The sequence below is a fragment of the Anomalospiza imberbis genome, chromosome Z (assembly GCF_031753505.1).
Source record: "Anomalospiza imberbis isolate Cuckoo-Finch-1a 21T00152 chromosome Z, ASM3175350v1, whole genome shotgun sequence".
NCBI classification, from domain to species: Eukaryota; Metazoa; Chordata; class Aves; order Passeriformes; family Viduidae; genus Anomalospiza; species Anomalospiza imberbis.
Genome location: NC_089721.1, coordinates 73734264 through 73757041, shown reverse-complemented (window position 1 = coordinate 73757041; position 22778 = coordinate 73734264). Strand labels below are relative to the sequence as shown.

Sequence of the window (22778 nt, the reverse complement as noted above, 5' to 3'; positions counted from 1 at the left end):
CAAAAATGTTGAAGTTTGGGACCTTCATTGGGTCTGTAAAATGTTTTTCTAACTACAGACATTCAGGTGCCATTGTACTTTTTCTTCCTTTCTACAGCATCTAAAGCTAGGTAGCGGTGTAAAGTAGGTTCATTGTGTCTGCTACCACCTTGTCCTTTCATATATTTATCATATTAGATGTTATGTTTACTTAGGAACCTGGGTAAGAGCAGAGAGCTTTCATAACAGGAACCTTTGGGCTCCTTAAATAGCATCATCACACAAGTACATCTGTACAAAACTCACAAATCTGAATTTTTGTATGTGTGTGCGACTAAGTGGATTTAAACAGTACAATGCAACTCTTCTTCACCAGCTAAAAAGTTGAACTTCATCTGGCAGTTTTCCTGTCTAGAAAAGCTGGATGACTTCCATGGGAGTAACTGTAATGCAGAAATTCGGGCAGACTTCTGGAGGAAGTGTTCCATGTCCTGTGCTATGTGGTCATGAACACGAAGTAGGATAGTCTTTCAAGGAGGCAGGGTGACTTTAGAACCTCCCTGTTTTACCAGTCTTGCAAGGGAGCAGGCTGTGAGTTCTGAACACACTCACCCTTAGGCTGGGATCACAGCACAGCTGAGGTGGGAAGGAGCCTCTGGCAATTTCAGCCCTGACTTAAAGCAGAGTGACCAGGAGCCGCTTGCTCAGGGCTGCACCTAGCTGAGGCTGGAAAGTCCTCCGGAACAGAGGCTCTGCAGCCTCTCTGGGCAACAGAGTTACATTTAAGTGGAATTCCCTGTATTTTGTTATTTTGTGTTGCCTTTCAAGTTCTTGCTGGGTAGTACTGTGGTGGTTCTGTCTTGCTTATTCCCCCTGCCCCTGGTGTTTGTGAGTGAGGATAAATCCTTCGGAGCTTTCCTTCCCTGTGCAGTTCAGTCCCAGCTTGACCTTCTATGACACATGTTGCAATCCCCTAATGGTTTTAGTGGCTCTTTGTTGCACTTGCTCCACTCTGGAGAGCCCGAGGAGTACACAGTACTCTGGGTGTGGTCCGTGGGCGGCCAGATGATCTCTGTGGTGTGGGAGGGGCGAGCTCAGTAAATGCCACTTCCAGAGGCCGAAGCAGCTGAGCTGATGTAGTAATTATGGTTAATGCAAATGCGTCCTAAAGTAGCTTTTGCTGTTCCACCTTTGAGCAAAGGTGGCTGTTGTTAAATCTGCTCAGTTTGATGTTCTGTGTGCAGAGCTCTACGACTCACCTGAGCAATTTTAAGAAGACCAAAGGTATCACTTATTTTGGACATATGACCATTCTGATATAACTGTTTGATTTTTTGTAGACTCAGACTCTTCACTTTCCAGAATATTTACTGGGTATGGTGATCCTGAGAATACTGAAGTGTACGAAGATGAACTTTATCCTGAGGAGTCATCCAGTGAGCAGAGTGTTGATAGTGAGGTGGAGTTTCATCTCTACAGCCAGATCCACTATTCCCGGGATCTGGACACACTGGAAATGGATGAAGAAGCTGATGTTGTAGAAGCCATGGGTCAAAGTTCAGGTCTAACTGAGAAACAGGATGAAGATGAGAAACTCACTGAGCTCACTGGTGGTGGTACTCAGCTTTCGGATGAGCCTGAGATCATCGTCCTGTCTGATACCCCAGATGATGACAGCATCTACAAAAGCAAGGCAAAGAGGTCAAGATGCTCTTCAGCTCAAGGTAAAACACGCATCCACCCTGTATCTTCCACACCAAATCACACCAGAGCTGCTGGGTGTAATGCCCCGTGTCCCCCTGAGTCTGCTGTGGGCACACCAGGGCAGAGAGGCAGCACTAGTGGGAGGCCTGCCCCAGTCCTTTCTGCTGGACCTGAAGCCATGTACGACGTGTTGGTGATAAACAGCTCGGAGGAGGAGAGCTTGACCTCTGACAGCGATAACATCGAGAGCTGGATGCTCCTGGGAGCTGGTGCTGATGACACGGATGGAGACATCATGTTGAACCTTGAGGGCTGTGCCACTCCTGTCAGGAAAGGTTAGTGCTTTTTATTGGCCTGTTTGTTCTTGTGTGGGGACAGCAATTTGTCTGCAATGACACTGATGTCAGTGCTTGAAAGATGGATGGAAAGCGAACGAGTTCATGGCAATGGATGCATAGCTGTGGTAAATGAAATGCTCATTATTTGTACCATTTCAATACCTTTATTTCAGCAGCATGGCATGTGAAAGGAAAACAGAATTTTTCCTTGTAGAAATTTAGAATTAATATCAGAGTGATTTATACAGTGAACTTTGCAACCTTGCCATGTATTTTGTGTTTCTGAGAGCATATAAGAAGTTGCTGTGTGCCAGACCGGAGACCTTTGAGCTCTCTCCTCATCTGAGGGATGAGCTGTATCAGGAAGGAGGCAAGGGGCAGAGGGGAAACCTGAGCATTTCCTCTGCGTGAGTTCAGCAGGTGACTGCCCCCTCAGCACTCCTGACAGTTTGGGCTGTTCATCTGAAGTTGTCTGACTTTTCTCATGTGGATTCTGCACTGAATTCAGACAGGTTTCTCCCCAGCTACTGAAGTCCGGCATTTTGGTATTTTGATAAACATTCTTCCCCATTGCAGCAAAGAAGGTCCATAAAGGTGGTGGTCAGAGCCACAGAGTTTCAGCAGGTGTCTGTAAAAACCATTGTGTGTAACATGCACTGTGTCACCAGCAACTGCAAACTCTGCTGGATGATCATTCGGGATTTCTTATTGCTCACTGGTTTCCTGGAGCACAAAGCCATTGCTGGGAACAGCATCCCCTCTGCCAGATTGAGGGAAATCATGACCCAGACAAAGGCTGGAGAAAGAAATAAGGAAGAGAAGTTTATAAATGAAGTAAAATAGACCGTACTTTGAAAGAAGTTAAAAAACTGTGTATGCCATAACTTTATTTTGTGCACATGTAAGTGAGGAGGTTTTGCAATACATGGAGCATTCTGTGACACTGATCTGCAGGCTGACTTCAGTGGAGTTTTTTGTCAGAATGTCTATAAACAGTTCACATGCTGCTGTTCACTTGCTGCTGCTGCATTGTTTGAGAGGGAAGAGCTGAGGAATAGGCTTCGCCCTCTTCTTTGAAGAAACAGGTATTTCAGGACCATAAATGTTTGATACCCTTCTGGTGGAATTGTGTGTATTTTTGCCTAGCCCAGCACAGCTTGTGGCTGCAGAGGCTTCTCTGTAAAGCACTCTGTCATGGCATCAGAGGCCCTAATAAGCACAAACATGTTTGGAATTCATGTCGTTTTTTCCTCCTTACAAATCCTTTGGAAGTTTCTAAGAGTTGCCTTGCAGTTGTGCCAGTGCTGACTGAGGGGGCTTTTAAAAATCCAATGAATGTCTGGTACCAGGGGGCAGTTTTTGCTCAGTTATGCCACGTTTTTGTGACAAACATTGTAATGTTTCTGGTTCACAGTAAATGTTGGCAATAAGCAAGCCACATACAGAGCAGACAACAGGGCTAGAATTTCCCTGCACTGTGTGAATGGGTCAGAACTAAAATGGTTTTGTAGAGTGTAGGGAATATGAACAGTTTTTGAGATGTTTCAGTGGGAAGTCAAAGGCGGTCATATGAGGTCATAAATACACCTGCTCTTCTCCTACACTGGTTTTGTTCTTGCCAGTAGGCCAGAACCTTCTCCAAACCCTTCCAGATTCTGGTGGGTGGAATTCAAGTAGCTCTGGTGCCCAGAAGTTTGATTTAGCTGCTGCTTTTGTAACACACACTGTGATCCCCTGCAAAGACATAGGCTTAGAATAAATTGTGTTGTAGGTATGTAATGAAAAACCAAAACAGCATCAAAATAGTTGTAGGAAAGAGAAGCCACAGATATTCCTATTGTGCAATAAATGTGATTTGTTTACTGAGCTTGTATCTCTCATCCTATAGACAATAATATGTAACTTGTCCTTGCCCATGGCAGGGGTTTGGAACAAGGTGATCTTTAAGGCCTCTTGGAACCAAAACCATTCTGGGATTTTGTGATGCTATAAATGAAACATGTTCTGCTGAAACATGAATATAAAAATTTTCAGTTCAAAGAAATGTATTTTAAAAATATGTATATTGGCAAATTACTCTCTCAGAGATATTCTCTGCTCATTCATTTAAAATATTCGGGACATGCACAGTTCTGTTTTCAGGGTTTCTAGAGAATGAAGTAGATGTTTTGGTGACAACACTATACATAAATTACAATTTTAGAGCCTGTGGTATCAGTAGGGATGATCATAGTGTGTAAGAACTCAAGAAGCCTTGCCTCTGCCTTCTCCCCTGGAACTGCCTGTGACTGTACACCAGACTGACCTCCTGTGACAGTGCTGTGGTGTTTAATGTCCAGTTTGCTTCCCGTGGAAAAGGGAACTGAAACGTGAGCAGTCCTGTGACAGTGAGAGCAGCCGGTTGTGTCAGTCATTTGATGAGTCTGTCTTCACATCTGAGCCCTTGAACAGAGATGCTGAGCTTCCACTGCATCAGAAACAGCTCCTTAAGGGAAGGAGTTGAGCATATCTCACTCTGTTCACTGCCCTACACCTCAGTTGTCCGACTGCTCTTGCCTAACAAACTTATTATTTTAATATTCCCTTTAAACAAATAATGCTGTCCTGGTACCTCTAGTGCTCAGAGAGTCTTTCCCCCTGCAGCTCTCCAGCTCCAGTTTCCAGTATCTGCTGTGAAGGAAAGAGATGTCATGTGGCTGTGGGACATGAGCTCTGGGTCCTGGTGGCAGATCAAGGTTTACCTTCTGGTCCTCACCTGGCATTCTACAGGTCTATGGCTGGTCCACAAGCACCAGTGTTCCATGGAGTCTTCCCCCCACCTCTGCCCTGCTTCCTTCCTGATGGTTTTAGGTGCCTTTCAGGTTTTGGTTTTGCTTGTCTAATACCACACTAAGCCACAGAAAATTTTTGCTTGTACTTCTGTAAAATTCCTGTTTTCCCTGCCAAAAGGCAGGACCAGGTACCTGTGTGTTCCCACCTGTCACTGGTGGTTTTCCTGGCATGACTGTCAGAAAACTGCCTGATGGTTGCTGTGCTTAGAGGGTGCTACTTTCTTCACAGGGTGTTTCAAAAATGGATAAACCAGCAAATCTAGGTCTATGGTATAATTACACTTTTTTTTTTTTAAGTTTAGGAGTCCATAATAAAGTGTGCAAACAGAACCATTACAAACTGTGCCATGCATTAATGCAGAGAATTCATTTTCAGTGTCAGAGTTTCCATGTCTTTGGAGGAGTGTTCTCCCCTCCCACCCTTCTCTCCACTTTGCAGTAAGAGTTTATATGATAAGAACGTTAATCTCCTGTAGTTGGAAGTCTTTCATCCATTTCTTCATTAAAACCTTCCTTTTAACATATTTCTTCTTCCATGAATAGCTGCAATCCTAATCTCTTTTTTTTTTTTTTTTTTTTTTTTTTTTGGAAAGACAGCTTTCAGAGCTGCAGCATTGATGTCCGGCCACTAAGGGGTACAAAAAGCAATTTATCTTCTCTGTTATATCCTTTGCCTGCCTGGCCCCTTTCTCAGAGACTGTGAATATGATTGCACTCTGGGCTTGGCAAGTTTGTGGTGTGTGGCTGCTTCTGACTCCAAAGAACACTTGTAAAATGAAAAGGAGAAAAAAAAGAAGCATGTTTGAACATTTAGTGAATGAAAACATAACAATATGCCTGAAATGGAAAAGAAAATTAATTTGAAAGCATTTAATTTTTGCCTCTTCCCTAAGAAATAATGAAGGAGTCTTCTATTTAATGGCAGTAACTGCAGCTTACAGGGTCAAAATGGAAATAGCAGTCTCCAATAAATTTGACTTAATTTTTATCTCTGTCAAAAAGGAAATGCCCTTTGTGAACTATCAGTGTTTGGAATGGCTTCCTCTAGACATTGACCTTAAATTTATTTTAACTGTGGGGCACTGCAAAAACTACTACAAAATCTGACCACATCTGTATTTCTTTTCTCTGTGTTCTATTATTCAAATCCCTCAGTTTGTTTCTAAATGGTGAAAAGGTGTAAGCTTGCAACAAAATACAATGAGTTGTGCTTTGCTTCTTTTTCCTGACAGCTGCTTTCGAATGTGACTTTTGCATCATACAGTATGTTTTAGTTCTGGAGTCTTGTGATATGTAGCAACAACTTATTTTTTTCCTACAAAAATGACTACCCTAAGTTTTTCATTTTTCTAGGCCAGATAAGTGCTCTGTAAAGAGTCTCATTTCCCTCAGCTTATTGGATACCCAAGCTGTGGAATCACTGGGTTCAATCTCAAACAAAGTTGCTTTCAGAAGTAAAAAGATTTCCAGGTGGAAATTTCTTCAACAATCGAAATATTTTTGTTGTTAATACCTGGACACATTACCATTAACATGTAGAGGTGTGCGCTGCATTTCTTAAAAGCAGCAGGACTCCCTGGTGTGATCCATGCGCCAGCCTCAGTGTCACCCAAACCCAAGGCAGGGATTTATGCCCTGGTACTTGGTGGTGGCTCGTCCAGGCTGCGGCTCTGGGGGCCACACGCGGTGGCCGTGGCCATGTCCCCGCTCCAGGGGTGGCCTCAGCCCCCCGTGACACTGCCTGGAGCAGCGTGGGCTCCAGGAGCCTCTCAGGCCAGCTGATGGAAGAGCACACAGGAAAGCTATCTTGCTCTAAAACCAGGGTTTTGTAGCAGGAGGCTGTGCTGGCAGCCGTGCTGGCGTGGCTGGCCAGCTGTGCCCGTGGCGAGTGCTGCCCGGGGGCTGCCCCAGCTGGGCACAGAGGGGCTGCAGAGCAGGGGGAGGCCGTGGTGTCCTGGCACAGAGCTCCTGCTCTCACTCCCCCTGCCTGCACAGCCAGGCCGGGGCTGGGACTGGTTCCCCTTCCCTCCTTGGAGGCAGGGACAGAACACTGCTGGGTTGCACCGCTGCTGGGTTGCACCGCTGCCTGGGCAGCAGAGTCCCTTCCCATGTGCTGGTGAAGCCCCTTGTGGACTTCTTCTCCCAGAACTGCACCCCACTGAGTGCCGTGATTTGGGGGGTTTTCCTGTGGTCTGGGGGGTTTTCTTCCTCACTTGTGTTTGCTGGAACCCTGCTGTCATGGAAATGTGGTGGGAGTGGTTTGTGCATGAATTCCTGCAGCAGAACGCACCCCGGAGCAGGAGCCAGCAGTGGGAATCCACCTACCCCTTGGAAGATACAACACATGCATATGGATATTTTGATTAACGAAAAAAATCTTAATCTTCTTCACCGTGTTATGTGGATACACTTGAATCTCTTGATTATTTAAGAAAAAAATTAATAAAACTAATAAAGTTCCTTTGCAAATCCAGAGAGATTGAGGCTAAGCACATCCTGCAACCTGAGCAGCCCCTTGTATCTGTTCAGATTCCGTCACTGCTGTGGACCTGGCTCTCATTTAAATTTCCTCTGGCTTGGGATTGCTGACTAGGTTTTCTGCAAGAGTGCCCATGCTTACATGGTCATGTATTCTCTGTGACTTTTTTTTTCAATTTCCCCACCTTTTTTCCTTCTGTTTTGGTGGTAGTTCTAAGGGGATTTCCTCCTCTTCTGTTATCAGTTTGATCTTTCTTCCTTGTCCCTATTTCTTTGTGTTTCTTACAGGCAGTAACAAAGTCTCATATGCAACTGAATTTTTGAACACAGATGGGAAACTGATTTAATCCTTTCGAATGAGAAGTTCTAGGTGTTTAAGCAATTATATAGTGCAGTAGAGACTATACTGGATACAGAGGACATAGGGGAAAAGTAAAGTTTGTGGTGAGCTGCCAGGCGTAGGTGCCAGGTATAGGGGGACAGAAACATGACCCTGCCTCCTGCAGCACCACTGCAGAGATGCTGACCATGAGGCAGGGCTGTGTGGTCATTCCTTTCTTTTTAAGTCTGGAGGAAATGCAGAAGCAGCTCCTTGGGCTGCTGCAGCACTTGTGCGTGGTCAAGTACACGCATGCCTGTGGCACAGGCTGGCAAGGCCTGGGGTGATGGCAGTGGTCTTTATATCCTGCTGATGTATATAATTGGTATTTCCAGAGCTCATGCTGGTGAGGGCTGTGTGTTGCTGTGACTGTGTCCCACATGGAGCAGCTCTGCTCCCACAGCCTTTGCCAGGGCAGAATTGTGACAGCAGGGGACACACTGGTGAGTGTGGGTGTGTGTACTCCAGCTCCTCTGCTCAGGGTCCCCAGCATTCCCTGCAGAATTTCCCACCAGCATGACAGTTTTGGTAATCATGGAATTTGGGTTTAAGCTGTTTCTTTTTACCTAGCAATGTTTAGCAGTGGTAAGGTTTCCCACCTGCCAAGCTCAGCCTCTTCCTCTCCCTGGTGGTGGTCTTTGACTGCTTTTCCTCTACAGCTTTTGCTAACATCTCTGATTTCACACTGTATGTGACATTCCCAGCTGTCCAGAATGTGTTCTGTCACACAATGACATTAGCAGTGAGGAAGGAAGAAAATTAAAGCTCGCTGTCCAGTCCTGGATGTTTGTTGGTGGATGTGGATTGCCACGGGTAACATGTCTCCCGTGCACTGCTGGGAGCCACGTGCACAGAACCAGCTGCAGAGGTGCTTCTGTCACCAGGCTGGTGTGGTTTGGCACTGGTTTGGTGTACTCTGCCATCAGTTTGGTGCTGGTTCTGCATGTTCCTCTGCTGCCTTTGCACAGTCTCAGGTGTGACGTGGTGATTGGTGTTCCTTTATTCACACTTTTGAGGTGGGGATGAGGGGAATGCCCTCAGAGAGCCTGAGTAGGCCCATTGGAGACAGCAGGTTCCAGTGACAGTCACAAAAGCACCTCTTTGCCATAAGTGGGCGGATTTCTCTGCACTTTGCTGTCCGGCATTGTGCTGCCTGTGTGGCTGTGGTGTGCCTGTCCTTACTCTGAGCCCCTGAGGCATCAGGAACAGCCAGGCATCCTCAGGGCAAATCTTCCTCCATCAACTCCTTTAAAACCTCAGCATCCGGGCAGTGAGGGGGGAGCATGGGGGAAGCTGCCAGATGCTCATTTCGGTCTCTTTTTGAAACTCTCTGTGCATGGTGGAACACCAGAGCTGGCTGTACCCTGCTGGAGTGGGGGCAGTGAGGCGGCGGGTGTGCTCCAGCCCGGTGCTGGCCGTCCCTGCCTCCTGCTGCACTGCTCTTCCAAAGGTAAGACACCCAGCCTGGAGCCGGGTCTTGTGCTTTTAGGACTTCACCTGGGGGACCCTCCCTCCCCTGGAGGCAGGGATGCGGGGCAGGCTCCCCACGAGCCGCGGAGATGCGCACACACGTGTGAGCACAGGCACACGGATGTGCTGGTGGGACTGTGTTTGTAGCTCTGTGTGCTGGGCATTTCCACCTGCCTTACCCTGCCTTACGCTGCCTTACGTGGCAGGTCTTGGCAGAGAGGCATGGAGGCGGGGAAGGTGCCAGCTTTGGCCAGAAATGTCAGTGGTGTCCCGTAACATGCCCATGAAAGGGGCAGCAGCCTGCCCAGCCCTGGGGTCCGTGTCAGGGGCTTCAGCCAGTGACAGCCCAGCACAAAACTGAGCTGTCCCCGCAGGCTGGCTCCCAGCACACAAGCAAAGCTGGCTTCGTGTGTGCTTCAGGCTGAATGGGCCTGTGCTGAGGGGATGTCCTCACCCGGTTTTTAATTATTGTAACTGTTTTTTGGAATGAAAAGAGCAGAGAAGGGATCCCTCTAAGAAATCCGTGTCAGCAGTTGGAGCAGAGGGACAATTCAGGTGGTGTGTGTGTGTGTGTGTGTGCGCGCGTCACATGTGGTGGATCTGAGGGATGTGTTTGTGTGACTGAGATTTTCAGATAGCAAGCCCAAGTGTTTAAAACACACTCTTTTGTTAAAAACAAAGCCTAGAAGCTGAGATTTGGTCACTCACTTGTGATTTTTGTAGTAGGGAGTTTTTTCATTTTGGGGAGCAGCTTGGTGCAGGTGAAACAGTGCCGTTTTTGTTGTCATTTCCCTAAAAATGGAGTGATGTAGTGGTGGCTGAAGGTCACGGTCCTTTGTGTTCTGCTGTGGTTTCTCTTACAGGATGTGGTGAGTGGGCCCCAAAGGCTGCTGCCTCCAGGGGCCATCGGTGCTGTCACGGCGTCTGGAGGCAGCAGGGAGCCAGCAGGGAGCCGTGGCCGCTGCCCCGGGTCAGGAGGGACCTTACAAACCGCCCTGCTCATCTCCCTGCCAGGGCACCTGCCACCAGACCACGCTGCTCAGTTACCTACCCTTTTGCTGGGCCAGCCTTGTGTTGCTAGTGAAGAAAAATTCTTACCTTGCAAAACAACAGCCAAAAGATTCTTGAAAATGCAAATGACTTGTTTTTGAGGCGTCAGTGATGTGATTTTATGTTTTTAAACACAAATGACATGTTTGTGACGTATGTCAGTGATGTAATTTTTTTTTTTTTTTTTTTTTTTTTGGCACACACATGCAATCTCCAAAGGACAAAAGACGAAAACTGTTTTTCCCTTTTATGGAAATGCACATTTGAAAATAATTTCCCAGTGAACTCAAATAATTACAAGGAGCACATGGAATTTTAAATTTGAAAGCTTGACTAATCCTGAGTGGCTTTGTGAAGCTTGAAATCTGCAAGAATTTGAAGGAGAAAGTAGGCTCTTTAGGAACTGAATTCTTCATAAAAGAATTTTTTTCTGGTCCTACTTTATTTTAGTGCTGTAGGAAAGGCTGAAAATTTATAAGGGATAACTTCATTGAGACTTTATTTCTTTTTAGTTTGGCAAATACCTGATCTCTTTTCAATCAGTAAGGCTGAGATCATTCCTCAGTCAATGTCCTTCCATTGCCACTCCAGTTTTTGTCTTATAGGGAAGAGACTCACTTCAAAAATAGATATAAATAGATATAAATGGAAAACATGCCCCAGAGTCCTGGTCGGTGCTTCAGAAAGTGATGTTCAGATGCAAGAACGGATCATTCAGGTGTTGCTCTTCTATCCTATAGTTGCTCTGAGAATATAAGCCTGCAAAGGGAACAACTGGGCAGGTGGGATGTGCGGGTGAGGTTTAATATATCCAATTGGTTATTTCATTTTTTAATGTTATATTTACCATCCACAAGGAAAACATGAAAACTACTGTTAAATGTCAGTTCATTCAAGGACACAGAAAAGCATTAAAAATGCTCTTCCAGCCTGAATGGAGGATTTAGACAGCCAGCGAGTTCTTTTCAGTTTGTTTTCTAACATTTAGCTTTGTTCTTGTAATTTCAAAATTTGTGAATAAAACAAAATGCTACATGAGGCACAATTCTGTACAAAACAAATGAAAAAATGGAGTAATCACACAATTCCTATCCAAGAAATGAAAAAACAAAAAGTAAGAAAATCAAAATGACATCAAAGATTCAGTGTCAGGCTGTTTTCACCCAGCCCCACACTAAAAATTCTGAGTTCTAATTATCGACCATTTTCAATATTTAATACATAATTAATAGAGAAATATCTTTAATATTTACACAAATCTTAGTGTTAACATAGATCTTCAAAATAATACTTCATTGTATCTTTCCAGAAACAATTATGCTACCTGTGTGCCTTTGATCTCTGTACACTCAAATTTTATTTAACAAAATTAATCCCTATATATTTATTTACAGCACAATTTTTGCTCTTATGCATGTAGTATCTCTAATTGCACAAATGTTAAATGTTTTAAATTACATTTGTTGCTTCTTCTTTCGTTTGACTCTCCCACTGCTGTTTGGTTATTTTGTGTTTGTTGTTTTGGGGTGGTTTTTTTGGTTTGGTGGGTGTTTTGATATTTTTTTTTTTTTTTTTTGAGAAATTCCTGAAAATACATTGTGATTTAAAAACACTAAATAAGTTGGAAGGAAAAACAGGAAAAATCCTTGCTTCACCAGAAGTTGGGAAAAGCACAGTAATGATGACTTTTTCCTTTAACAGAAAGGTCTCACTTTCCTTCTGTTTGGGAGTTTTGGCAACAAGTAAGTTTGTGAGTAATTCACAAAGACTTTGGCACAAGTTGCTTTGGAAACTGAAAAATTACTGGTATCTCACATATCTGCTCTGTACTGGAGAAGTTAAACTTTTGGGTCTTTATAGTGCAGTCACGGGATCTGTGTTAGGAAATATGTTTTATTGCTGAATGTGGTCGCAGGATGAGTTCTCTCTTCATTTTGGTACTGCCACATTTTGTCCTTGGGCTCGGAGATGAATCCTCAGTCCCGGACAGGAGAGTCACTGAAGTTGTGCTGGGGCTCTGCGTGTGTCCCACAGAGGCAGAGTCAGTCCTGCTGCCCCGTCCCAAGGCTTATTTCTGATCCTGAAGGAGGCAGAACACTGCTGGGGTTTCTCTAGTGTGCTCTTCTTTTTCTCTCTACTTTTTCTGATTAAAAATTTATTCACCTCTTTCAAATTCTGCCGGTGAGTTACAGTATCATCCAAAGTGCATTTAAATGCCCTCTCCCCACCTTGCCAAAAGGTGTATAATTCTGCCTTTGAGAGTTCAAATTACACTCCTTGGCCTTTTTGCTCTGTCCCCAAAGTAATCCCCTGACATAGTTTCAAATAATAGGTAGCTCATCTTTGGAATTATGCAGGTAATACCTTTGGTGGTGCATGTGATAGTTTGAAAGATACTGTCAGGTTATTATTTAATTGGAATACTGGCAATGTCATATTTTTAAATTATTCATGCTTTTTGAAAACTATGGTGAAGACTAGAAAGCGGCCAGCTGTGTAGTAGCTTTAAAATGTACATTGGTTATCACAATTTAAAGAAAAAAAAAAAAAAAGAAAAAACCAAAACCAAAACCAAAAAAAAAAAGGAAGATGAAAGAAAACAGTTATTAAATGCCATTTTGCAGGCGTGAGTTATTTCCCATGGCTGATTAAAGAGCATCTCCTGAATTGTGTTTCTTGAAGATGTTCAGTGTCAGCATATTTGAGGGTTTGTGATGTTTAAGGCTTATTGCATGTGTGGGTTGCTAAACTGTCATGCCTAAGGACAAAAGTGTGCAATTATGAAGACATCTAAATTTCACACCTTTGTAAAACTAAACTGGTGAATTTCCTGACAAAAACCATTCCAGCTCAGCCTCGGGTTTTGAGCACAAGAGGTCTTGGACGTGGCAATGATCTCACATTCTCATACGTATGGAAGAGCAGAAATCCAGCTCAGTCTTAGAAAGGCAGGGTATTTGGCTGGGACCTCTGATTCCTAAACAAAGCTGACCCTGCAGTGCACGGAATCCCTGCAGGGCAGGTGACATTTGAAGCTCGGGTGCAGGTGACCCAGAGGATGGCATTACCTCGGGAATTAACAGCACAGGGCATCCCCAGCGCAGCAGAGACTCCTGCCGAGGCTGCGCGGCACTTCAGCCTTTGGAAAGAGGAAATGCACTACCCAGGAGGCAAATTTTCAAGTAAACTCTGACAGAAATGTTGGTTTTGCTCACAATTTTTAACTAGATGCACTTTGAGTGTGCATTTGTCTGTGTGTGAGCGAGGGGGATGCTGAGGGTTTGGCGTCTGTGTCTGTGGAGGCAGGCAGGGAGGGAGGGGATGCTGCCCGGTGCAGGGGACAGCAGGCACAGCCGGAGACGGGGCTCCTGCTCGGCTCAGCCGAGTGGGGAGGCTCTGCTCAAGCCGGGAGCTGTGCAGGCAGCCGGCAGAACGGACTGCAGGAGCCAGCAGCGCTCCCGGCTGTGCTTGCGGCCCCTGGCGCTCAGCTCGCCCCGCCAGCCCGCCGCGGAAACAGTGGTGGCTCATCCGGTGGCTAGGAAAGGAAAATCTGCCTGTTTAATGCCAAGGCTTCCTTAGTTCTAGCCAAGACACATAACACACACTGCTAAATACCTGGTTCTATTATTTTTTTAAATCAGGAAAACAGTAGTAAAACTTTCATAACCTTTTAATAGCAAGGATGTTCTCGCTGAGAAACTAACTCTAGTGACAGAAATTACAAAGGCTAAACCTTATTTCTGGCACTTAATTTCTCCTTTGCAGTGAGTTCTGATGAGGCCCACGCAGTCAGAGCCTCGGGCAGGGTGTGCTCCTGGCAGTGCTCACCTGCTCTGTGAGCCAGCGTGTTGTCATGACCCCACCAGGTGTGTGCTGACACAGGTGTGCTCATGATGTGGTGCAGGTGGCCACCTGAGGAGCACTCATCTTCAGGTGTTCATTGTCCTGTGGGTCTGAAGCCTCCTCTTGGCTTCTGTTACTGCTGCAAGAGGAAAACGTAGTGCACGAAGGAGATTTTAGTGCGTGCCCATTTTCTTTCATTTTGGCTATTGCTTCTGGAATCCTGGCTGTCCCTGTTTGAGGTGGGTTAGTACAAGTAATTACACATATAATTAAAAAATGCAACAGTTTCTTTTGGGTCTAATGATTGCTCAGACTGTGAAATTAGTGAATTGAGTGAAGTTCTTCCTATTTTTTTCTATATTGCAGAGATCCCCTTAAACCAAATAAATTTGTCAGATTTGCAAGGTAAAAGTCCTGTACTGCTCTTTGCAGAAAGAAATAATAGTGCTGAAGTGATGTTCTTTCAGCCCTAGCGTAACTGTGAGGTCAAAGCAGAAAAACACGGTACAAAACTGTCGTCCAAAATACTAGAAAAATATTTCCTGGTGTATTATTGTAATTCAGTATGGATTCTGGAAGCTAAAAGTCTTAATTATGATTAGTTTCCTGTCTTCACCATGGCAGATTTCCTTTAATTTAACAAATCAAAAAGAAAAAAAATAATTTTTTTCTTAACTAACTTGCAAATTTTGCTAGCAGTTGCTTCAGTTTGAGGTTACTCAAAGTTCTGTTCTGTTCCATCATTAATGTGTCACTGAGAGCTGTGCTGTTGTTTTCAGTATTAATGTCCTGATTTTGGGGAGAAACCAATCTTAAGACACAGTAAATGCAAAGGAAATAAGGGTAGATGCAAATTTTAATTTATGCATTATTTTGATACTTGCAAATGTATTGAAGACTGGAAAATAATTGCTTATCTTTCTAAGGGAATTTTTTAGTTTTCTTGAATATGTGACCTTACATCATCTGAATTTTGAACTTGATAGCATTTCAATGCTTTTACAGTAATTCTGGCTAACTCATGTTTCCTTTAAAAAAGAAATTATGTGCAAGAACAACCTTTAAGCATAGTTACTAAGTTAAATAACCAAGTGTTTGGACTTTAAGCAGGGCATTTTTTAGAGTGAATACTCATCTCTTGTAACACTGAATTAGTTTTATAGAACATGTTACAATATATCACTGGAAGTTACTCCTAAAGGATTTTAAGATAAATGTTCCTATATAGTATACTTTGTCTCAAACTCAGATATTTTTCAGGACTTGGTTCTCGAAGCTGCCTGGGTGGGACAGAGATTGAAACATTTTGCCTGGTTGAGACCTGTGATGTTGTTGTGTAGGTTAATGTTTTTTAAACCCTGCGAGAGAAAAAAAAAAAAAAAAAAAAACAGAGGAACAAACAAAACCCACACAGACAACTAGCGCTAAAGAAGGAAAGAAGTACTTAGAACAATAAAACCCAATGTTAAAATTGCCCAGGCATTTAATTAATAATCTGAGCAGTGTGCAGTGAATGCACACTGAGAACAGCAGGGAGGTTTTTGTTCAGCAGAACACTCACACGTGCTTGGCCTCAGTTGCAGCCTGTGTCCTCTAGATCCAGGGCTGTGGCTCACCTGGCTGCACCCGACTCCAGGGTGAGAATGGGTGTGTCACTGCAGCAAGGAACACTTCAGGTCACACTGGGAACGTAAACGCTGGAAGAGAGCATGGCCGTGGGGCACTTTTAAAAAATGGGAGTATTTGCTCTACATTTCACCCTCCTGCAACCCCACGGCCCTTCCAGAGCCTCGGTACGGCCATGCCCTGGGAAATGGCACCACAGGTGTTCTGTGTGATGACCTGGGATGGCCACGTGAGTCGGCACAGGCCTGGGGAGGTTTTAGTTTTTCATAGAATCACAAACTGCTTTGGATCAGAAGGGATCTCAGAGCCCATCCTATTCCACCTCCTGCCATGGCACGGACACCTCCCACTGTTCCAGGTGCTCCAGCCTGGCCTTGGGCACTGCCAGGGATCCCGGGGCAGCCACAGCTGTGCCAGGGCCTCACCACACTGACAGGAAATAATTTCTTCCCAATGTCCCATCTAACGCAGCCTTCTATCAGTGTGAAGCTGGTTTTGATGTCCTGTTCTAAACTGTAACCTATTGTTTGTTTAAAGTTTTGTGGGAGGGGTCTAGTGAAATATCAAACACCTCCAAACAGCCCTTCCCAGCCTGGTGACAGCGAGGCACGCTGGCATTGTGGCTGTCAGAAACTGTTCCACACCAGGCAGCACTGCAGTCTGGGCCAGGATGATTCCTTTTCCACATTTCCTGAATTGTGAATAAAGCCCAGAACGTGGTATGCTACAAATAATGTTTGTTTTCTTCTGGCTGCTTGGTATACTTAATACAGAGTGATATTAGTGAAATCGGGATCTGTATTGTAACGTGTCTTTTTTTTTTTTTTTTTTTTTTTCCAAATAATTTCTCTAACAGGTGGACATATACTGCTTTAACTCCTTAAGATACATAAAGTAGAGTTCTTTTCAAAATTTGGGTAGAACCCTTTCACCTGAGCAGTGAAGAGCTACTTTCCTCACTTAAGAAAAATAATATTTTTACCATCTTTTCAGCAGCAGTTGAAAGATATGTAAAGTGCTCCTTTGACTTTATTAGTATGTAAAGAGGCTCCAGAAGAGCTGGAGAGGCAGTTTGTATGAGGACCTGGTGTGGCACTACCAGTTGAAATGGCTCCCAGTGCCACAGGGCAGGGCTGGATGGGACACTGGCAATCAGGAATTGTTCCCTGGCAGGGTGGGCAGGCCCTGGCACAGGGTGCCCAGAGCAGCTGGGGCTGCCCTTGGATCCCTGGCAGTGCCCGAGGCCAGGCTGGACACTGGGGCTGGGAGCAGCCTGGGACAGTGGGAGGTGTCCCTGCCGTGGCAGGTGGGGCTGGCTCGGGTCTGGGGTCTCTGCACACCCCGAGCAGTGTGTGGCTGGGGGATGCTGTGCCTGGGGCTCGTGGCACACCTGGGCAGGCCTGGCCCCGCTGCAGTGCCGGCAGCAGGGCGGGCTCTGTGCAGGTGTAGGTCAGTGCAGCGCTGGCACCATTGCCACCAGAGCACAGTGCACCAGGGGTGAACCACAGCACTTGGAGAATTTTTGATTCTTAAAAGCTGTGGCAGTGTCCAAACTGTTTAAAACATAGCAATGTAAAACAACTGTGTTTTTTAAAACCAACATTGGCTTTCCTTAACTGTCAGCCCAGATACACCATGCTAAAGTAACCATTAAACTTTTTGTTCCTTTAGGAATAATTGTTTAGCAAATACAATATTATATGAAAATATATTGTTTATTGAATTCCTGGAGGGAAAATGGGAGAAATTAATAAGGGAAAAATTACTCTTAATAATCTTAATATGTGGCACATGGGGTTTGGGTGCAGAGGACAGCACAGGGGTGCAAAAAGGCATGGAAGCTTAGAGCTTTAATAATTGACAGTCCTCCAGATGTCTGCTGTCAGTTTGTGCTCATTGTGACGTAAAAAAAAAAAATAGATATGCATAATTTATCAATGCCATGCACAAGACTATATGCATCTCATTTTAAAATTAAGATGAAAGATTCTCATTTCTGACATTTCTATGTAAAGAAATATTTTAGGGTGTCCCTGTCAAGGGTAGGAGCTGAAATCTGTATTTCATCTATTCAGACAAGTGCTGCTTTTACTACAGCAGTGTTTGCACAAATAAATGTATTACCAGTGAAGCCCTGACTCTGGACATTGGTTACCACTGGTTTAGTGGTGAGCCCATTGTGGAGAAGCTGGGTGGTGGGGCCCAGCATGTCTGTGGGAGCTGGAAAATGCACTGGCAGAAAAAGCACGCTGCTTATTCCCTAAGATATTTCAGATTTCTTGGTGGTCTTCCCTTTTATTTTATCATGGGAGAAATACAAGAGGGTTTTCATGCTGCGCCTTGATCTCAGCGTATCTGGACATGCAACTTAGATGAGCATGAAGCAGAGAGGAGTAACCTGTGTAAATCTGTATTGGCATCTTTGTAGGAAAGAGGTGGAGCTTATTTTTTTTCCCTGTCACTGTTAATGGTGTGTTCCTTAAATATGATGGATTTATGAATATGTTGAACATGTCTTTCCTTTTTTTGTCTTATTTCCGTGCTCCTCACTTGCAGGTGCAATGGCTGAACAATGAGCCGTGTGGTGTGACAGGTAAATTTCACAATTTACCTGCTGTAATGGTGTGCTCTGTGCTGCTGTTCAATCATCTCAGAATTTTACTTGCCTGATTAGTTGAGTGCAGCAGATTTTCAATTTAAATGTAACTTCATCTGCTTGATTAAAAATGTAACAGAACATTATCTGTTGCAAATAAATTTCAGAGGAAAAGATGATTTTGCCTGTTTAAAAATAACATCTGTTTATATTGGCTGGGAGCAGATGATTAATACCTCTCTAATTTCGAGGTTTACCAGTCCAGCTCACCTGTCTCTTTGCATGGATAGCTGAAATTGATGGCTGTCGGGTATAAACATTTACCTGTTGATGTTTATTTGATGGATTTCTTTCTTAAGGATAATATAGAATCCCATCATTCGGCATTCATTTATTTGCTGCTCATCAAGATGATTGACAGTTTTGCCAGCAACATAGAAAAAGGCTTTCCTCCCTGGCACACACCGGAGAAATTCTCTCCGGAGCGATAAGTGCCTTGCCGGGGAGGACAGATTTCCCAGATTTTCGGTTCCAGTGTTTATTTTGGTGAGCTGAGGGGAGGCAGTGGCTGGTGCTGGGTGTCTGGCAGACATCCCCAGCTGCTCCTCCAGGGCTGGTGGCTTGTTCAAGCTGCTGACATCCCCAGGGCAGCTCCCCTGGCTGGGGCACTCTGGGCCGGCGCAGGGCTCTGCGGGGGCCCTGGCTGGGTGCTGCTGTGAGCCCCAACAGACAGGGACCCGCCATGGGGCACCGTCCTGCTGTGTGGGAGCACCGCAGCTGCTGACCCCAGGCCACCATCAGCCAGTGCACAAAGGATGTCAGCTGCTCCCGTCCCAGCCATCCCCAGCAGGTTCCAGCCCCCGGTCTGTGCCTGCTCCTCAGAGAGCCCCTGGTAGGGATGCCACTGCCCGAGCCCCTGGCAGGGATGCCACTGCCCTGCAGCCTGCCAGCCCCGCCGTCCCAGTGCAGCCTGGCGCTCCTGCTTCCCAGGGCAGTCCCCCAAGGGTGGGAGCAGTGGCAGCTCCCTGTAGGTCTGGTGGGTGAGCAGGGTCGGGGCAGCACCGCCGACGCTGGGGAGCTGCTCTGCAGCCTGTTGCAAAGCTGTGCCCACCCCTGCACAGGGTTGTGTCCCTGTATTCCTACTGCTTTCTCCAGGTTTGGATTTTTTAATCCAGAAATTAGATGTTATGGAAAGATCTAGAGTCTCTTCATCTTGCTCATCTCCAAAAGCTATGAAAAAATAATTATTTCTGTGAGATATCAAGCTGTGTTTAAATTCAGTTCATATGAAGGTAGCCAAGGAAAAAGCTGTAAAAGTCTTGTCTTGTCTTTAAGTGAAACCAAACTGTGCATGCCTGGGTCACCCTGACACAGCGTCCAGGGACAGGGCCTGCAGCTCCCAGTTCTCAGCCATTTTGCCGTGGCTGGATTCCAAACCATGGTGGGTTTGCTGTGCAGCTTACAGTCAAGGCTACTGCTGAAGAAAGTAAATACACCGGTGATCCATGTTCTCCTCGTGTTCACGCCTGGTTTTTGTCCCAGGCTAAGCAGTAATGCTTTTTTTCCCATTTATTCTTTCTGAGCCTTGGTATTCCCAGCCTTTCACGACCCCATTACATTGTTCCCACAGCATGAAGTGAAAACAGCTCGGCAAGGGAACTGAGACTCTGGTGTCAATGTCTGTGTGTGGCTGGCAATGCCCTCCCCACATAATTTTCAGTGTCAAGTGGAGCCTCCCTTCCTCACAAACCAGATGGGATACACAGGTTACCTGTGGAGTTACACTTTTTTCCTGCTGCTGTTGCACTTTGGAAAACTCACATCAAACGTTCAGTTATTTACCAGTGGTTTTTAAATTGTCAAATACACGTATCAAAATTAGTCTATTACCAGGTTGATTCTCCTGTCTCTGAGGTTGGCATCAAAAACAATTCTCCCTTGCCAGCTGCAGCGTCTGCCTCTAACACACCTCACTTTCAGACAAATACAGTCCTGAATTAGGAGAGCAGCCCTTTGTGTTCCGCTTTTCCTTTGGCATGTCTTCAGGAATTTTTGGTGTATGTTATTACACATATGAATCATATAATTCCCCTCTATATGTAGGTTTGTTAACATACAGCCTTGATACCACCAGAGGCTTCTGTGTTTGTCAGCTCGAGACATTAATGTCTTTTACTGGGCACCTCTGTGAACATAGCAAATCACGTCCACTTTGGAGAAAAACCCTTTCTTTTTGAATTGCCATTTGTTTTGTATTGTTTTGCCCTCTGTATAGTAAATACAGAGGAGTTCTGTGTGCTGGGCATGTAAATAAACCTGTTAGGTTTGGGGGTTTTTAGTATAGTCTATTTCTCTTTATTATATATGAGTGAAAGGGTTATTGTATTTTCAGATCTAGAAGCTCAAGACTAATCCAGGCTGCGTGGAAAACAAGGGGGTGTACTTCAGAGGATTTGCTGGAGTTGGGCTATTGTTGGTCTCAAAACACAGCCTCAATGGGCCTAGATGACCTCATCTTTTGCTGCCCACTAATCCACCACCTCCATTTTCACCATGTCTCAGAAAAGTTTATTTAAGGAGACTAGCAGTGGAATAATAGCTGATGCTTTGCATAAGTCATAAAGTCAAAGTTAAACAAGTACATCTGTGTTGTACATTGTGTACTGAACACTGAAGGAAAAAACTTCAAAATTTGCCACTGGACTAGATTTTTATAATAATGATTTAATTTTACAGGGTGACATGAAGAAGCGGCCTCATGCAGTCCATAACCAGTGCTTGTGTTTAGTATCTGTGTCAGCTTTTGAAAAGCAGGTACTTTGAGTCAAGGCTAGGAAAACAGGAACTGTCTTTGACTGGGCATCCCATTCCTTGTGTGCTCATGCCTCTGCCCCAGCCCTGGAAGTGTTCAAGGCTGGGGCATGGAGCAGTCTGATCTAGTGCAAGGTGTCCATGCCCGTGACAGGGAGGTTGGATTGGAGGGTCTTTAAGGTCTCTCCCAACCCAATCCTCTCCATGATTTCTGTTTCTGTGGTCCCTGAATCTGCCGCTCATGTCAGAGCCCTCCAGACCCATGTCACAGCTGTGACTGGACGTGATCAGGTTGTTCTTCAGGTGTGGATTCTGTCATTGCAGCTGCACCCAGCAGCTGAAGTTGTCTGTGGTACTGTGAAATGCCATCTCTCTCTAAGGATAATTGGAAAGTATGATTTTACCACCCATTGTAATTGGAAGCTTCAGCCTCTTTGTGCCACAAAGAAGAAATGCTCTGCAGAGGTCCTTCCTTTTAATTTTTTCAAGGAGCTGGAGTCTAGCTATGTTCTATATAAAGCTGCCAGTAAGAGTTGACTGTTAAAGAGAAAAAAGTCAAAGCTGACCTGCAAAAGTATTTTCTTGGTCCTACCTCCCGTTATTGTTTGGGTGGCTCATAGGCAAGAGATGTGTGGGATGCAGTTATTTGGCAGGTCACAGAACCAAAAAATAGGACTTGGACGTTAGAAGGCTGAAGCTGATCCCCCAATCTGTGAGTGATACCACCAAGTCCTGTAGCCATTGCACTGGCAGTTGGACCATGACCTATCAGTGCTTTCATACTGCTGGAAATGTCCCTGTGGCTGTGCCTCGTGCCTGCTTTGGCTCCATCCCCTGCCTCTCAGGAAATCCCAGACTTGCTTTGCTGCTGGCACCCCTTTCCCCGTCTCTGCTTCCTTCCCTCACTTTCTTCATGCCCTTCTTGTCCCACCTTTGGCTCCAGCTGAAGGATCAGGTCCAGGTGCCCAGGCAGTGGTGTGGCTGTGCTGCGCAGAGCCCATCCTCAGGTGAGAGGGTGCAAATGGTGCCCTAAAGCCTGTGTGGCACTGAGTTCTGTCAGCTGCCTCTTGGAACCCAGGGCAGGGGGAATGTCCCCCTGACTGTCCTGGGGTCCTCTGACTCCCAGGAAAACATTGAATTTGACCCTCATTAATGGAGAAGGCCTCCAAAGCTTCAAAGTAAACTAGAGACCACGAAAGTGTGAAATACATTGTAGAGAGTTGTTTAGTATGTCACATGGGTGAGAAATTTAGGTTTTAGGATTTGTGGCATATTGTAGATGGATACAAGATGGAGGGTACAGGGTGTTGTCTCGAGTTCCTTTCTTCTTTGCTCTTCTTCCTTCTTCTTCCTGAGTTTGGGTGGTATCTTGTAACTGGGTAGAAAAATCCGCATTGCGGGTCTCAAGGGGTCAGTTATTGGGTTGGAAAGGGAAATAATCTAGGTGTCACTTCTTAACTGGTTAGTTTAGTTTTTTATTTGACTTAAAAGACCTTGCAACACAAGTTTGTTAGCCATTTTTGTGCTGTTTTCGCGCATGCAAGGTCTGGGTGCAGACAGTGTGCTGAAGTTTTGATAAGATAACAATAAAACAAGAACCTGAAGATCAAAAAAGTCCTGTGCATCTGCTTTTCCTGACAAAGGACTGCTTCAGGAGGGTTTCCCCCTGTCAG

At 45.1% G+C, this 22778-nt stretch overlaps 1 protein-coding gene across 2 annotated transcripts in view; it reads left to right on the top strand.

The window, feature by feature from the left end:
* The window catches only part of ZCCHC7 (zinc finger CCHC-type containing 7), a 90767-nt gene that overhangs the window by 465 nt on the left and 67524 nt on the right, over positions 1-22778 (top strand). Inside the window, exon 2 of one of the 2 annotated variants that reach the window (XM_068175623.1) lies at positions 1320-2018. In XM_068175623.1, the coding sequence (XP_068031724.1) occupies positions 1320-2018 (699 nt within the window). The remainder of the gene's footprint in view (positions 1-1319; positions 2019-22778) is intronic. The other variant, XM_068175624.1, reaches the window with a different exon arrangement.